Genomic DNA, 18,062 nt, shown 5'->3' on the forward strand with positions numbered 1-18,062 from the left:
TGGCTTGTTTCTAGCCAGCTTTTCTAACTTAAATTATTCTGTTTCTCTTTAACTACATTTTGCCTCTGGGCTCTTTACCTTTCATTATTCTATATATCTCCTATCTTCTTACTCCATGGCTGGCTGTGTGGCTGGCACCTGGGGTCCTCCTCTCCTCCTTTCTCCCTCCTCATTCTTTTCTTTTCCATAGATATCTCCTAGCTATTCTCTCTCCTGCCAGCTCCACCTACCCTTTCTCCTGCCTAGCTATTGGCCATTCAGCTCTTAATTAGACCAATCAGGTGGGTATTTTAGGCAGGCAAGTAACAGCTTTAGAGAATTAAACAAATGCAACATAAAAGAATGCAACACATCTTTGCACCATTAGACAAATATACCACAGCATAAACAAGTGTAACACATCTTCAACTAATATTCCACAACATGCCACTCACCACCATCTGTAAGGCCAGTTCCAAGGGATCCAACATGCTCTTCTGGCCTCCACAGACAACAGGCACACACACGGTACACAGACACACATGATACACAGACACATATGCAGGTTAAACAAGTCATACAAATAAAAACATTTTAACTTCTAACTGAATAAATCAGTAAAGGGGGGTTGACAAGATGGCTCAGCAGGTGAGAGCGGGATAACACTGTGGGGTACGAGGACATAGACACACAGGTGTGTACAATCATGATAAATAAATATTAAAAATATTTATAAATATAAATATTAAAAAACTTCTCAAAGAAATATGAGGTAGCGAGAGATGACAAAGACACATGACCTCCACATGCACTCACTCACTGGGTACATACATGCACACACACCCCTCCACAGACACACGGGGCACACATCTGCACACACACACACCCCTCCACATGCACTCACGGGGTACATATCTGCACACATATACCCCTCCACAGACACACCGGGTACACATCTGCATGCACACACACACATACACACCCCTCCACAGACTCACCGGATACACATCTGCACACATATACCCCCTCTACAGACACACATACAAAGTAACCAGTCAAGAGCTTATCACAAGCAGAGCATGGCGGTGCACTAGCACTCAGGAGGCAGAGGCAGGAGGATCTCTGAGTTTGAGGCAGTCTGGTCTACAGAGTGAGTTCCAAGATAACCAGGGCTACACAGAGAAAGAAAAAAATAAAAATAAAAAAGCAAATAAATATATAAAAACAGCTTGCCAGAGATCAGTAAGTGGCAGTCTGATTTTTCTCACAGTCTCTGACTTCAACACTAACTTAAAATAGAATTTCCAGTAACACTCTGAAACACTACGTCAATCCCCATGACAGCTAATTCCGGAAGCTGAAATCAAACCAAAGGCCCAGAATACAAAATGCACAACAGGCCTCACTCCAGCCAGCATGGTGTATCCATAAGCCCAACTAAGTGGAAGACTGAGGCAGGAGGATCAAGGAATGTTCAAAGCCTGCCTGCGCTGACAAGAATGAGGATTATTGAGACCCTGTCATACAAAAAAAAAAAAAAAATCGGGCTAAGGATGGACGCATTTCAGTTGTCAATCAATTGCTTAGTGAGGCGCAGGGTTCACCCCCAGACCAAAACAAATTATGAAGATGACAGTACGATTGGTTGTGCCATATGATGGGACAAAGGCAGAGGGGTTGTGCAGAGAGTTGAGGACAAGCACTGATGCCAAAAACAAGGAACTCTCGGGCCAGTCGAATGGCTCAAAGGATCAAGGTCCTCGCCATGCAAGCCTTGTTGCTCGAGTCTGAACCCAGACCTCACATACTGGGGGAGCACTGAATCCACGAAGTTGCCCTCTGAACTCCTCATGCACACTACAACATGCAGGCGCAAGCCCCTCCCAGACACATACGCACAAGAAGAACAATGAAATTTGTAGCTGATTATTTTTTCTTTTTGTCTTCTGAGATAGGTTCTCACTATGTAGACCAGACTGGCCTGAAACACAGAGGTCCACTCACATGCCACCATGCCAGCCCAATAATGGAAAAAAAAAAAAATAAGTAAGTTATATGTATTTCTGAATTCTTTTGACTTAATCTCTTAAATACACAAATGAATCTACTCAATTTGTACAAGTATGCTATATGAATGTCAAATCAATTATAAAATCCACCATTTAGAAAATGTATCTTGCCGGGCAGTGGTGATGCACACCTTTAATCCCCAGCACTCAGGAGGCAGAGCCAGGCGGATCTCTGTGACAGGGACCAAAACTACATAGAGAAACCCTGTCTCAAAAAACAAAAGAAAGAAAGAAAGAGAGAGAGAGAGAGAGAGAGAGAGAGAGAGAGAGAGAGAGAGAAAGGAAGGAAGAAAGAAAGGAAGAAAGGAAGAAAGGAAGAAAGAAAGAAAGAGAGAGAGAGAGAGAGAGAGAGAGAGAGAAAGAAAGAAAGAAAGAAAGAAAGAAAGAAAGAAAGAAAGAAAGAAAGAAAGAAAGAAAGAAAGAAAGAAAGAAAGAAAGAAAGAAAGAAAGAAAATGCATCTTACTGACCAGGGAGGCTGCCCAGAGGAAGAGACAGGAACTCCTGCACAAACCTGAGTTCAATCTCCCAATCCACACAAAGCTGAGAGTAAACCAACTCCATCAAGTTGTCCTGGCCTTCACACCCATAAATGCACACGTGCGTACACACAAACACAATTTTTTTGTTTTGTTTTGTTTTGTTTTCGAGACAGGGTTTCTCTGTGTAGCTTTGCGCCTTTCCTGGAACTCACTTGGTAGCCTAGGCTGGCCTCGAACTCACAGAGATCCGCCGGGCTCTGCCTCCCGAGTGCTGGGATTAAAGGCGTGCGCCACCACCGCCCCAGCCATTTTTTTTTTTTTTGTAAAACACAATTTTTTAAAAGAAGGAAATACCATTATAGAATGCACTTTTCTTAAATGGCAAAGTGTTGTGCTTTTACCATAGCAAAAACAGAAATAATCCTCCACCGTTTTCCTGAGTGTTTCAATCTCCACAGCGTCCACACTCATCCGATTCGGCTGGGTTGCAGATTTCATCTTATGCATCTCGGCTGCCTTTTCCTCTTCCTCAACGCCTGTAAAATAACCAGTGGGGCAAAGGCTCACATCCACTGTCCCAGTTTGTCTCTGTTGCCGCAATAAACACCATCATGGCAGGAAAACCGTTGACGTCACTGAGGGCAGTGACAGCGGAGGTCATGGGGGATGTTGCTTGCTGCCTTCTCTGCCTGCTTTCTTAGACAACTGAGAACCACCTGCTCAGGGGTGGCGCCGCCCACAGTGGGCTGGACCCGCCCATATTAATCATCAATCAAGAAAAGGCCCCTACTGATGTGACCACAGGGCAATCTGCTGGGGGCAATCACTCAAGTGAGGTTCCTTCTTCCTTGGGAACTGGTTAGTATCAAGGTGACACACACTAACTAGCACAACCACCAACTTACCACTTGACCTTTAGGAAGAATAGTTTTATTACGCCTTTTTCTTCCAGCCTTCCTAACTTTCTGCCTCCCCTCCTCCCTTTTGGAGATAAGGTACCACTAAATCACCTAGCCTTGCTTCAATGTAGCCACCAATGGCCTTGAACTCTTGGTAGTCCTTCTGCCTTGGTCTTCTAAGTGCTGGTTTACAGGCATGACCCACCACGCCCAGGCACTACATCCTAACATAATTCGTTATGAAAATTCAGGGAGGAAAGGAATGAGGGGAAATTTAAAAACAAAAACTTAGAGCTCGGTGCGGTGGTACAAGGCTTTAATCCCAGCACTTGGGGAGCAGAGGCAGGCCAACTCCACAACTACAGAGTGAGTTCCAGGGCAGCCAGGGCTCTGTTACACAGAGAAACCCTGTCTTGAAAAACCAAAAATAAATAAATATAGTAAAAATAAAATTAGCTGGGCTAGGTGGTTTACACCTGTAATCCCAGCTCTTGGGGAGGCTGAGGCAGGTGGACTGGGGATACAGGTTGAATTCCCAGCATCCGTTAGGAACTTAAAACCCTCTGAAACACCTGTTCCAGGGACTCCAATGCCCTCTTCCGGCCTTGGTGGGTGCTGCACGCATGTGGTATACAGACACACATGCACATAAAATAAAAATAAATAGAGTGAGAGAGCGCTGGAGATTTGGTGGCCAGCCAGGGCTGCCACATGAGACGGTATCCCAAGGGAACAGGGCAGGGAACACAGCTCAGCTGGCACTTGACAACCATGCAGGAAGCTCTGGGTTCGATCCCCAGCGCTCCTGTAATCCCCGCACTCTGGGATCTAAAGAGGGGCAGTGGGGATAGGGAGGACCCAGGACCCTATACAACACCCAGCTTGGGTCCTAGTCCTAGGCTTCTCCCTGTTGCGGATGTAAAGAGCTGTCACTTTTCCAGCTTAGATAACCTGGTGGCTTCAAATCAGGCCACTGTGTCCTGAGCACCTGGAATGACTCTCCTAAGGGTCCAGCACCTAGTTACACTGGTCCCAATGCTGCCTTTCCACCTCCTAAACCAGCCCCTGGGCCTGGGCCTGGCCTGGGCAGAGATCAGAGCACAGTCACTCTCTGTCCCACCAGGGACAGCTGCAGACCTCTCCCGCTGAGGCATCTCCCTCTCTGTGACTGCTTTCTATGTTACAGGTTCTGCTTGTTACAACCGTGACCTCCTGGCCTCTTGTCAGTGAGACACAATAAGGAAGGTGGATCTGAAAAGCCATTGCTGCTGAAAATGGGCAGAGAAGCACTGGCCAAATGCAGGCCCGCTATGTGCCTGAAACCTTGACGCCAAGTCTAAAAGGACCCATGAGCTGCTTGTAACTTGTTTCGGTAGGAAGACACTTGACTCAAGCCATGTCACGGGTGTGAAACTTGGCACTACCAGGAGCTGTCACCTCCAAAGGCCTTCAGGCTGCCCATCTGGAGATCAGGCAGGAATGTGATGAGAGGTTAGGTGGAAGCCTCACCTCGGCCATACCTTTCTCTCTCCAGACCCCGCCCCTGGGAAAGCCCAGCAAGTGGCAGTGCCTCTCTCCAAGATGCTCGAGATCACGCCTACAGGACTGGAGCTTACCTGCCTCCCTGTTTGCATCTGGTGGTCTCCAGTTCTACGAAACTGGGTGAGTTACAGATCCCTAGAAATGTCTTATCACATAGCATGTGCTTAGTGGATTCAGTAACCGGGGCTTCTAATGCCTGTCAGAGCTGTGTGCTTTAACCAAGTGTTCTGAGCATGGGTGCTATCATAAATATCTTGGGAAACAGTTCAAGGAGACCTGGACCTGATTCTCCATTGCCAGGGGACAAGACCACAATATGACTCCTAAGGAAGGCTAAAGGAGGAACCTGGGAGAGGGCAGGAGACCTCCATGGTAGGTGTGGTAATCCTACAAAGTCTGGCCTCTCCCTGGGAGAGACCAGATCACACCAGCTGCTTCCCGTTGACAGACTGGTCAAGCCATGCTCAAGACTTCAGTTTCTTTCTTCTCTATCTCACTGCAAACGGGGCAAACAAGTTCCAAGACTCTTTGAAGTCGCCCCTCAGCTGCTCACACACTGGGCAGAATTAGACCCTCAGACCTTTAGGTGGGAGGGAGGCAACCACCCAATATCCCATGGGACGTTTCCCTTGCAGTTTGGACACACCACATCCACAGAGCCTTCTCATTAGCACAGTCTGAAGAGAGGGTGTGCCAAGCTTCCAAGCAGTTGGTCACCCCAAGTCTAGTCAGGTTAGACACAGATAAAGGCAGATACTTCTATTAGCTCGACCCTCCTTTTGATCGTGGGTGTTTACCAGCTGTGGTAGTTTGAATGAGAACGGCCCCCATAGGGTCACATGATTGAATCTTTAGTCCCCAGTTGGTGGAACTGTTTGGGAAGGATTAGGAGGTGTGGCCACATTGGAGGAGGTGTGTCAGTGGGGGTGGGCTTTGAAGTTACAAAAGCCCCTGCCAGGCTCAGGCCCAATCTCAGTCGGTCCGTCTCAGTCTCTTGTCTGCCTGCAGCTTGCAGATAAGATGTGAGCTCTCAGCTACTGCACCAATGCCTGCATGCCTGCATGCATGCAGCCACTCTCCCTGCCATGCCGATCATGGACTATAACCCTCTGAAACTCTAAGCAGGCCCCCAATTAAATGCTTCTTTGTATAAGCTGCCTTGGTCATGGTGTTTTTTTTTGGGGGGGAGACAGTAACTAAGAGTGCCACTCACTCATAACCTCATAAAAGTTAGACTCTGAAAGGAAAGCTTATCAATGCCTGCCATTCCCAATGTAAGACCCAACAGGTGATCAGACTCATCTGCAAAAATCTACGCTCTACGCTGACTATAAGGAAGTCGGCCAGGTGCTTGGGTCCAGCTGGTTGTCACCGGACTCCCAGTGTCAGCCATCAGGTTTTACAAAGGAACAAACGCCTTTCGGGTATCCGTTACTTACACCCCTTCAGAACCTGAAGCACCCTTAGGGCAGATCACTCTGTGTACTATAAAAGATTGCCTTGTGTTTTCACGAAGGTTTACCTGGGAAGAGACCCTAACAGTACGTACCTACGTATGTACACAGGTACTACTGATTTATCGTGTGTGTAGTTTAGTTCCAACGTGGTTTTATTAAGATGGTACTACATAGCACTATCTTCCAAGCCAAACAACTGCCATGACGTCAGCTGCAGCAACCTGTGAAAGATCCCCACAGCCAGGCTTGCTGACTGCTCATTTGTTAATGTTATCTGTCTCACAGATGGCTGGATGCCTCTCCAGAGAAAAAAGCTGGGAAACTTAAGCAAATTACCAGAGTCTGAACAAGTTATAAAAGGGATGCAGCGGGGCGGCAGTGGCGCACGACTTTAATCCCAGCACTTGGGAGGCAGAGGCAGGAGGATCTCTGTGAGTTCGAGGCCAGCCTGGGCTACAGAGTGAGTTCCAGGAGAGGCCCAAAGCTACAGAGAAACCCTGTCTCGAAAAACCAAACATAAATAAGTAAATAAACAAACAAACAAACAAATAAGGGATACAAAAGGTCAAAGTTCAAAACACTGATGTCAAGTCTGTCACTGGTCTACTCTCAGTAACAATTACAAGGACTGGCTTACAGAATCCAAGTTTATTTGTTTCATTTTTGCCCAAGCTTTATCTAAATAGTTCATAGTAGTTAAAAGGGCCAGACTGGCCGGGCGGTGGTGGCGCACGCCTTTAATCCCAGCACTCGGGAGGCAGAGCCAGGTGGATCTCTGTGAGTTCGAGGCCAGCCTGGGCTACCAAGTGAGTCCCAGGAAAGGCGCAAAGCTACACAGAGAAACCCTGTCTCGAAAAAACCAAAAAAAAAAAAAAAAGGGCCAGACTGGTGTAATTCCTTCTGGGTGTGTGACTGCCATTTAGAGGCTACACTAACGTGGTCAGAGGGATGAAAAGGGAGACTACTTTTTGCCTTGCCTTCCAAAGTCAATAGGTCCCAGGACTAGGGCATCTCTCAAAATATTTTATAATTGTAGGTAGTCACAGCTGGGCATAGTGATGCACACCTTTAATCCCAGCATTCAGAAGGCAGAGGCAGGCAGATCTCTTAAAATCGAGGCCAGCCTGGTCTACAGAGTAAGTTCCAGGACAGCTGGAGGTACACAGAGAAACCCTGTGTGAAAAAAAAAAAAAAGATGTGTAGTGTCACCTGTTCTCTCGTTTAGAGAGGCCATGGAGAGCCCGTCTGGTGAGCTCTAAGCAGTGTCCAATCTACACAGAGGAGGGTCAATACAGAAGAAAAGTTCCCTCCCTGATTTTAAGCCACGGTCAAGTGAGGCCTTTGACTTTCCTCACATAGATGGAACAACTGCTAAAAGGCAGGCTAGAGGAGACAGGGGTTCCTCTCAAGCCCATCTGATCCTGTGGACCAGATCCTCAAGTGACCTTGACAGTAAAAAAAATATAAATGTGACTTGCTACCTGTGTGGTCTTTATCACCCAAGCAGGAAAATATAGCCATGGAGTTGAATGGTTGGCATGGTTTTTTTTATTTGTTTTTTCCAAAACAGGGTTTCTCTGTGTAGCCCTCCTGACTACTGGGATTAAAAGTGTGTGCCACCACCACCCACTGGCATCTTTCTTTAATGGTTTAAGGAATCACATTCCCTGGGCATTAGGCTTAAATCCATATGAGAGGTTATTTAGGCAACTATTTCTCTCTAGTGATTTTCTTCTGGATAAGAAAAATGCTACTCGGATAATAGGACATCATGGCCTTAGCTCAGTTCAACACTGCAGGGCCTACTTGCCGACCAATTGATGGTTAAACTTCTTCTGTAAAAGCCCTATGGAGGGGCCTCACACTGTGACGCTAGCCACTCCAACAGTTACCAAAATACCTGAGAGCAGAGCCTGGCCTCATCCCTCGAGACCAGCCTGGACGGATGGCTAGTGGGATACAGGACTTCCCTGGGAACAATGTCCCCACAGGGCTACACTCTACTAACCTCTAGCGCTCTCTCCTCCACTCCCTCTGCTTCTACAGTTGGTTCTGAAGATGGAGACTGAGAGACATTGCCCACCACAATGCGGCCACACCTGAACCTGCCCCAGGAGACACCTCATAAGAGTGCTCGTTCTCTTGGACCTACACCCCACCCACAGACTCCACCACGAAGCAGCCAGAGGTCACTACCCCGTCCCCCAAGAGCAGGAGAAAGGAGAGAGGTTAGAGGAACGTAGGTAGGCAGGCCCTGAGATGCCAGCTTCTTGTACCCAGAAGACCATGTGAAGAGAAAGAGCAGGGGCGGCTTGGAGGCTGCTGTCTAAACAGGACCAGGAGGGGCAAGGGGACACCAAGGAGCCCTGTTAAAAACCCAAGCCAGGGTCTGTCCCTTAACAGGCCTGGAGCCTTAGGCTTCGCCCTCCCTCGATCTCTGCAGCTTGGTCTTATCGTCCAGAGTTGTTCAGCTCCCGTCCACTCTTGCAGCAAATGCACTCAGCTAGCCCAGACACCTGCCAGCACCCTCCTCATACTTCCTTTGATGTGACCACCTCGGTGACTTGTCCCCAACCACGCCTACAAACAAGTCAGAACGTCTCTTGTCTCTTTCTGGCATAACTCACTCTTTCAAAGTCTGAGACGTCTTATCCAGAAATAATGATATTTAAAATGTACAAGCTACACAAGATAAAAACACTCCACTTACAATATTTTACAAAATCTTTTTGGAAATCCTTTCTGGTATTGACAAAAGCACGTCCTCTCTCAGTTCCAACAACAAACACGTCCGTCTCGTACACGGCGATGCAGGCCACCTCAGCCTTGGACTTGGCCAGCTCTTTACACTGAAACCGAAACAGTCAAAGTCAGAGTACACGTAGCGATTTAAGTACCATTGCTTTCTAGTTAAATCTAAAAATCTAACACTAACAATCTAAACTCATCTTAATATTGTGAGTTGGAGGCCAGCCTGGTCTACAGAGCGAGATCCAGGATGGGCACCAAAACTACACAGAAAAACCCTGTCTAGAAACCAAAGACAAAACAAAATAAGAACAACCACAAAAGCAGAAATCCTTTGTGGGTTGAAGTCCGACTCCTCAGGAACAGGCTCAGATCTGCAGACCTGCACGTGCGAGGCCTGCGGCGGCAGAGCAGGGTCCAAAGGGTCGCTGCTGCTACACTGGGAAGGACTGGGACTCTAGACCCACTGAGGTGATGCTGGTCAAGAGCAGCCAGAGAATTAGTGCCACCATCCTGAGAGGAGACCTGAGGCCCCCTCATACGGCCACTCTGCAATTCCACTCCTAAGATTTCTTGCTTCTTTGGAGTATTTCTTGGTATACTGCAATAGGGCTCATTATATGCCCAAACTATGCTAGGACACAAGATCCTCCTGCCTTGGTTTCCAAACGTTAGGGTCCTACTCAGTTTCTGATTGACTTTTCTAAAGCTACTCCAGTGAGATTTTGCGTGTGTGTGTGTGTGTGTGTGTGTGTGTGTGTGTGTGTGTGTGTGTGTGTGTGTGTTTGAGCCAGGGTTTCTCTGTGTTGTTTTGGAGCCTGTCCTGGAACTCGCGCTGTAGACCAGGTTGGCCTCGAATTTACAGAGATCCGCCTGCCTCTGCCTCCCGAGTGCTGGGATTAAAGGCGTGCGCCACCACCGCCCAGCTGAGATCAAGTATTTTTAAGAATCTGAGGGCCAAGATGTGTAGGATATAGCACAATGCTGGAGCCACGCCTAGCTTCCCCCAGCAACATAATGTTCGAACACACAGCAATAAAATACGACTTGAAAGCTCAAATCTTGGAGTGGGAGGATGTGGCTCAGTTGGTAGAGGGCTTGCCTACCATAATCCTAGCATTTTGGAGCAACTGAGACACAATGATCAAAAAGTGCATGGTCAGCTGGCTTTAAAAAGGCCTAGGGTGCTGCAGAGCAGTCGAGTGCTGGCCTAGCAAAGGCAATGTCCTAGGTTTAATCCCCAGCAATGCAATAAAAATAATTAATTAAATTAATGTTTCATAGGAACACAAGCGTTTTGTCTAGAAGCCCAATCCTATGCAACAATGAACAACCAGTGTCTCACCATGGACTCCAGGGCAGACATGAGGAACGTCACCACCATTCTGCTCTCCGAGGACTCCTCATCTTCAGCAGGTAGTGTGGACATCGCTACTTGGGCCATGATTCCTGCACAAGAGAAACACCAGAAAGTGAATGTGGGAAACCCGCCATGACCGATTCTCCACGCATCCCCAGGGATCCAGCCCAGCCCACGGCACTCAGAGCTTCATATCTGCCCAAACTCTTTTCCTTTAAGAGAAGATACATGCTTAACTTTCCACGTTGTGTCATTTCCATAAAATTAGTTTAGCATCACATCCCAACTAAACCCAGATGATGGCCAGGCCCAGTGACATGCTCTCTAGGGAGAGCGCCATGCTTCATGATCCAATTCCCAGGAAAGCAACCAACTTTCTGCCTCTCCCCTGTGTGCACTGACAGGAGGAACAGATGGCGGTACTGAGGCTGGGCGAAGCCGCTTCTCTCTAGGAAGGGAACAGGATGCAGGGCACTGGGTAGCACCCAGAACTCTGTAACACAGCGCATTACTCACTTCAGAGCTAGTTTTTGGTACTACAGTATCAGCAAGAAGGCTCAGCTAAACTTCAAACAACAAAAAGTTATAAACTAGTAACCACAGGGAAAGATGTAGAAGGCTTAGAACCCTTGAAATTGCTGGACAGTGGTGGTGCACACCTTTAATCCCAGCACTCAAGAGGCAAAGGCAGGTAGATCTGTGAGTTCAAGGCCAGCCTGGTCCACAGAGCAAGTTCCAGGACCGCCAAGGCGACATGGAGAAACATTCTGGGGATGGAGGAGGAGGAGGAAGAGGAGGAGGAGGAGGAGGAGGAAGAAGAGGTGGTGGTGGTGGTCGTGGTGGTGGTGGTGGTGGTGGTGGTGGTGATAGAGATTATGTAATTCAGCCATTCCACATTTGGGATTATACTCTTACATTCTTTTTTGTTTGTTTGTTTGTTTTTCGAGACAGGGTTTCTCTGTGTAGCTTTGCACCTTTCCTGGAACTCACTTGGTAGCCCAGGCTGGCCTCGAACTCACAGAGATCCGCCTGGCTCTGCCTCCTGAGTGCTGGGATTAAAGGCGTGCGCCGCCACCACCGCCCGGCAACACTCCAAAGCTACCAGTATGTGAGTAAATGAAATGTGAGCTATGCATGTAGAGTATTACTCAGTCTTTAAAAGAAGGATACTGGAGCCAGGCGGCAGTGGCGCATGCCTTTATTCCCAGCACTGGGGAGGCAGAGCCAGGATGATCTCTGTGAGTTCCAGGTCAGCCTGGGCTAGAGTGAGTTCCAGGACAGGCACCAAAACTACACAGAGAAACTTTGCCTCGAAAAACCAAAGTGGGGAAAAAAAAAGAAAGAGAAAAAGAAAAAAAGGACACTGGGCTGGAGATGCGGCTCAGTGGCTGAGGTGCTTCCCTGGCATGCATGAGGGCCTGGGTTCTGCCCCCAGTCCTTGTGTACAGCTACGGTCTCACCACTAAGAGTCAGAGGCAGAAGGATCAGGAGTTCAATGCCACCCTTGGACACGTAGTAAATTCAGGGCCAGCCTGGGCTAATGACCCTGTCTCAAAAAAAAAAAAAAAAAAAGGGTTCTGACTTGTGGTTTGAATGAGAATGGCCTGCATAGGCTCATATATTTGAACAACTGGTCCCCAGTGGAAGGAACTGTTTGAGAAGGATTAGGAGGTGTACCTTGTTAGAGGAGGTGCCACTGGGGGCTTTCAAAAGCCCAAGCCACTCCCATTAGCTCCATCTCTATTTCTCCCTCATGCTTGCAGATCAGATGTGAATTCTCGGCTCCCGCTCCAGCACCATGCCTGCCACCTGCTGCCATGTTCCCTGAGATGATGGTCATGGACTCTAACCCTCTAGAACCGTGGGCCCCAAATTAAATGCTGTCTTTCATAAGCTGCCTTGGTGCTTTTCACAGCAGGAGGAAAGTAACTAAGATATGATTCACGCTGTAACACAGATGAACCTCAAGAGTATTGCAAGTGAAGTAAGTCAGACGCAGAAGGCCAAGTGCAAGGAACGCTTCCAGTCCCGAGGGGACCCAGAAGAGTCAAAATTTGAGGCAGAAGTAAAACAGTGGGAAGTGGGAGCAGAGGGGAGAGGCTGACAGGAAGGAATGAACTCAGGTGCCATTATGAAGGTTGGTCCCACACAATGTGAACAGTGATGGCCAGGAACCTCAATACTTGGAGAACAGCCAAGGCTGAAATTTTTATGATACTATTTTGCCAAACTTAATTTAGAAGCAAAAACAAGGACCCCACACAAACACTCCATTAGCATTCGGTAGGGGAGACACAAGACAATCTGAGGTAAAATTAAACCAAATACTCTAAAATTGATTTTCTATAAATAGTATGCAAATCACATGTTGTTAACATCTTTCAACTTAAATAGGTTCTATGTTAAGCAAGCATTTTTATCATAAGATGAACTTAAGGAAGGATGACTGAAATACTAAGTTCTAAAGTCCTCCTGTGTGTGTGTGTGTGTGTGACCGCATTGCAAACTGCTGGGCATGCCTCTAACAGGGCCCAGTGCCCCAGAGTGGCACTTACAGAGCCGTGAGCTCTGCAGACGAGCTCATGAGAATCCTCCCTCCCTCCCTGAGGGAGACTGTCTCCTGCTAGTACAGGCTGGGGTCTGACTGTGCCTGCCTTCACACTAGACTCGAGTACCACCAGGAACTCATTTATACCCGCATAGGAGGAAGGCTTTGTACTGAGAACCAGAGCCCCTCCGGCCCCACCTCACATTTACAAACAACGGTTAGCATTCAGGCATTTACACTGGCCTGCTCTTGGGGACCTAGCAGGGCACTTCTGCAGCAGCAGCAGCCAAGATGTGACGCCACCGAAGCCACCAAGTTGAGCACTCTCCCTACGTGCAAGCACCATATCTATCCCCTTATAAAAGGCAGGGTTTTCCCAGCCCTCTCTCTTCCCTTCTGCTATCCCTCAGAGGCTGCTTCTGCACACACACACACACCCATAAACCTCCCCCCAACAAACCTCCATGCGAGCTCTGTTGCATGGGGTGACTCTGGTGCTCCTTGCCTCCAACCCACCAAGGTCACCTTCCTCCAATAAACTATTACATTGGTGCCAAGGGCTGGCGTCAACCCTTCCCTGGGTCCGCAGGGGTGTCTGTTGAGCCAGGCACCTCTCTGGTATTCTTGGAGGCAGAGGAACCTCCAACCAATCTTTAAGGCTACAGTTGACTCTTTTCACTCACACTCACCTCTGGCCATTTCCCATGAGTGGAGCTTAAAATCTCGAGCAGTTTCTCATCCTTTGACCTCGTTTGCAAGCCCTGGTACCAGGCAACCATGTCTCACTTGGGTTCAAAGCCCTTGGTTCTTGCATGACAACAGACTGAATGAACAGTTGTACCCACAATCCGATCCTCTCTGGATCCCTGGGACACCTGACCTTCAGGCTTTGGATTTTCTTCCTCTACCTCCTCACTCATGGAAATTGCATCCTCCATCATACTTCCAAGCTCCACCCATGGGATGCCTTTTGGAAAACCTCAGACCTCTACACCTGGCACCTGACTTAAGGGCTTCTAAACCTATCTACCTTTGCAGTCAAATCTGGCCCCAATGCCCCTTCGCTATCAATCCAAGTGGCCGCTTCCAGACACCCTAAGGTCCCGATATTATGACGGGACCTTTGCAACTTCTGCCAGCGATCAGGTAGATGGAAGGAGGTACCCTATGTCCAAGCCTTCCCTCTGTTCTTCCTGTGCCTCCACTCAGCTCCTAGTAGCTATGAAGCCTGAAACAGAGGAACCCTCCAGTGCTCTTGACCCTAATGAGCTCCACCTTACCGATCTCCCCCTCCAGCTCCTTCAGTCTCCTCTTCCTCCTCTTCTGCAACAGTCCTTTCTCACCGTCCCAATCTGGCGCCCACCTTCACCCCACCAGCAGCCTTCAGTCCCCGTTCCCCACTCCCGCCCCGCTGTGGGGCCCCCTCCATCTCTCTCCACCCAGCCTAACCCGGCCACAGTTCCCCCTTTGTGGGAGGTAGCTGGGGTGGATGGCCTGGCTAAAGACGCATGACCCCTTTTCCTTAAGTGAACTCTCAAAGAGGAATGTTAGTTCCCTCAGGGACAGCAGCCTGCCTCTGCTGGCAATCAGTAGGCCACCACCCGTTGCCAGGTGCCTTCCCGCGGTCAGCTACCCGACACGTGCGCCCTTCAAAATTGCCCGCCAGGCACAGCTTGCTCTTTTTGCCTCTTTACCTCTCGGTCTCTAATTCCCTCTCTGCCTCTTTCCTCTCTCGTTTCTCTTCTGTGGCCTCGTCTGCAAGCCCTGGTACGAGCATGAAGTGGGCACCTTTCAGCCAGCCCTGCCAAGCCGTGCCACTGAGCAAACACACAACAGAGTTGGTGCAAGAGGTTTATTGGGGGAATGGGAGTGAAGAGCGAAAGGATGAAAGGCTGTGTCGGAGTGGGTGAAAAGTTTCTGTACCCCGTAAGCCTCTCCGCTGACGCAGCAATCCACACCAGCCCAAACCAAACCAAATTAAGAAAAAACCCCAATTTAACAGGTAAAGTGCTGCCGGATGATTTCCCAGCCCCCCAGAGAGGGGACTGGGAAGAGAGACCGAAAAACCACGTATCTGTTTTCTGGGGTGCAGTTTAAATACCCTGTGGGAGTGGTCCTGAGCATCTCTGGGGGAGGAGCTGTGGGGCTTTCTGAGGGGCAGGGTCTGGGGAGAGAGGTTGGGGGAGGGAAGGTGAGGTGGAGCATCCGCCAGAACAGTGGAGACTTGAGAGAGGCAGGCAGATGAGGAAGAAAAGCAACAAGTCTCAAACATTTGGAGTTGGTATGGACTTTAGTATGATAATAGAAATATAAGGTTAGATTTTCACAAAATACTGTATATGTGATTCAACTCTGGTTTAGAATACACTCTATATGGTGATAAAAATTTACGGTTACAAAAGGTCTACTCAGATTAACAAAAGCTGACTTAGAGATTTAAACGTAAGTATTTATGTCTTTGCCAAGTGTTCAACACTAAGCTTCTAGAGAATTTAGGTAAGTGGCAACATGTTTGATAAACAAGGTATTTGATAAATAAGATATATATATATATTCTATAATGGAGTTTCTGGTCCCTGGAGAGGGTCCCTTCGCAGAGGTGGGCATTTGGGCAGAGGCCCCCATGGCTTGTCCAGGACAGTGCTGGCCTCTGGGCTCCCTCAGTCCCTGCTCGCAGGCCCCACCCCAGCTCACAGGCCCCTTTCCTCTGTTCCCATTTGCCTTGGGGATCTTTCCCTGACATTATTACTTGTCTTCTCGGGAGACAGCCTTAGCAGTTTGGAACAAACTTGTTCCTATTTTTACCCACAGAATGGCTATTTTGGTTTCTTTACTGAGCCCATTATCTATGATTAAAAAGTTTTATTTTGATATTTATTCTGACAGGAATGGAATATCAAGTCCTAGTCTTACAAAAGGTACTAACTTACTATAGACTGTTAATGAACACAAGTTAATAGTCAGTCATCTTATAAATGATTAAGTTCTTTAATTGTAGACATTCGAAGTACTGATATAATTACAGGGATAAGCCTTACTTAGTCCCCTATATAAGTTCTCAAAGTTAAGCTTAAAACAAGTAACTAGCCGGGCGGTGGTGGCACACGCCTTCAATCCCAGCACTCGGGAGGCAGAGGCAGGCGGATCTCTGTGAATTGGAGGCCAGCCTGGGCTACCAAGTGAGTCCCAGGAAAAGCACAAAGCTACACAGAGAAACCCTGTCTCAAAAAACAAAACAAAACAACAACAACAAAAAATACCACAAGTAACTAGAAACAAGCAAAATTTGTCACACCTACTATACAGATAGTCCTCAAATGCTTCAGAGATCGGAGATTGTGGCATTTAAATGTTTAATTAAAAAAAGCTTTTCGTGACAGAGAAACATGCCAGTTCCTGGCAGCACCCCTATCTCCTCCAAACAAGATGGATGGGCCCAGAACCTCCACCTGGAGCTTGCTTTAAATGTGGCAATGCAGCCAGGAAGCAAAAAACTGCCTTTCACCTCAACTGCTGCCAAGACCCTGTCCAGACTGTGGAAAACAGGACACTGGGAAATGGACTGCCCTGCTTTGCCTAGACAAGGCAGTCCGCCCCCCCGCCCCCACCCAAGTTCCTACTCCACAGAAGAGTCTGTCGGACCTTCTGGGCCTGGCAGCTGAAGACTGGGGCTGCCCTGAGACCTCTGCCTCCTACCACCATGGAGGGTCTTGGGGTAGCGTAAGTAAGGGTCATTTCTATTAGATTTGGAAGCTGCTTGGTCTGCACTTGCGCTAACTTGGGTAAAATGTATCCTTCTCAGAACTCTGTCAGCTTAAGAGAGACAACCAAGGCTTCGGCTGCCTGCCTTCTGCCTTCTCGGTTCTCTGTAAACTCAGGCCGCGGCCTCTCTCGGCTAGAGCTTCTACTAGGTCTAGACACAATGTACCCCATTACCAGACTCAGAAACTCGCAGAACAGATTCCAGTGTAGCTTCTTACTATTCTGTTATTTAAAGGAACTCACTTTGCAATGCCTTCTCTCAGTAATCAACAACCTGTATCTCCTGGGCAATTAGATACAAAGAAGGTGTTTTAAGGTGTAAAGTTTATGTGAAGATATAAAGGCTTAAGATGTGAGGATCTAAGAAAGATGTTTTAGGGTCTAAGAAAGCGACTTAAGGTGTGTAAATACAAGTTATAAAGTTATAAAGGTCTGAGGATGAGAAAGCGCAAGTGGTGATAAAAAGAAAGTGATCTACGGTATATAAAAGATGAAATGCTTCAGATGTCTTCCCCTTGCTATTCCACTGTATATTAACACTCCAGAAGTTCATAGTCTTAACATTGACCGATGGAACTCTGATGAGCTATTCATCTACCCCCGGCAGAATACCACTATTATCATAGCCAAAAGCTCAGGATTTTAAATTCCCTTTGGTTGTCTTCTATAGACTTAAAAGTGCTTCTCGTTGTGCTGAAAACATCTGTCTAATCTATATACACTCAGTCTTCTGGATAGAGAAAAGAGCACTAAAGCTTTGAACCAGAATCATTTTTGGGTCCCCTATGTCTCAAAGGCATGAGCAGACTGCCTTCTCCACAATGTGGATTTCAGTACAGGTTACAAACAGTGGGAATGCTGATGTGTCTAAACCATCTTTTTGTAAACTCAAAAAATTCTTGTGAGCTCCAGGGAGTCAACTTGGATCCATCTCGAACAGGTCAGATACACTGTCCGATGCACTCCAGATAAGTCTTGTCAATCAACAGCCGAAGTTTCCCAACCTACTTCCTATTTCTGAGGATGGGATCTCCCCCACCTTCCCCTGGTCTTGGGACTCCCCTCCCTTAATAACCAGGACTTAAGAAAAAATTCCCCTACTAAACTTAACTTTATCTTCTGCTCTGCCAGCATCCTGCCAGGTCCTCTCAACACCTGCATCCCGGGCGGCTTCAAAGTGGCTAGCCCTAAGTGGTCCAACCAACCTTACAGACTGCT

The 18,062-nt window shown here is 47.8% G+C and overlaps 1 protein-coding gene across 26 annotated transcripts in view; it reads right to left on the minus strand.

Annotated features, from left to right (window-relative positions):
- The window catches only part of Gtf2i (general transcription factor IIi), a 97,799-nt gene that overhangs the window by 61,388 nt on the left and 18,349 nt on the right, over positions 1-18,062 (minus strand). For all 26 annotated transcript variants that reach the window (XM_076560569.1, XM_076560584.1, XM_076560582.1 and 23 more), the window contains exons 2-4: positions 10,520-10,623; positions 9,137-9,275; positions 2,930-3,064 (exon numbers count right to left, since the gene is read on the minus strand). In XM_076560569.1, coding sequence (XP_076416684.1) covers positions 2,930-3,064; positions 9,137-9,275; positions 10,520-10,618 — 373 coding nt within the window. In that variant the 5' untranslated portion in view covers positions 10,619-10,623. The remainder of the gene's footprint in view (positions 1-2,929; positions 3,065-9,136; positions 9,276-10,519; positions 10,624-18,062) is intronic.

This window comes from Peromyscus maniculatus, chromosome 23 (genome assembly GCF_049852395.1).
Source record: "Peromyscus maniculatus bairdii isolate BWxNUB_F1_BW_parent chromosome 23, HU_Pman_BW_mat_3.1, whole genome shotgun sequence".
NCBI lineage: Eukaryota > Metazoa > Chordata > Mammalia > Rodentia > Cricetidae > Peromyscus > Peromyscus maniculatus.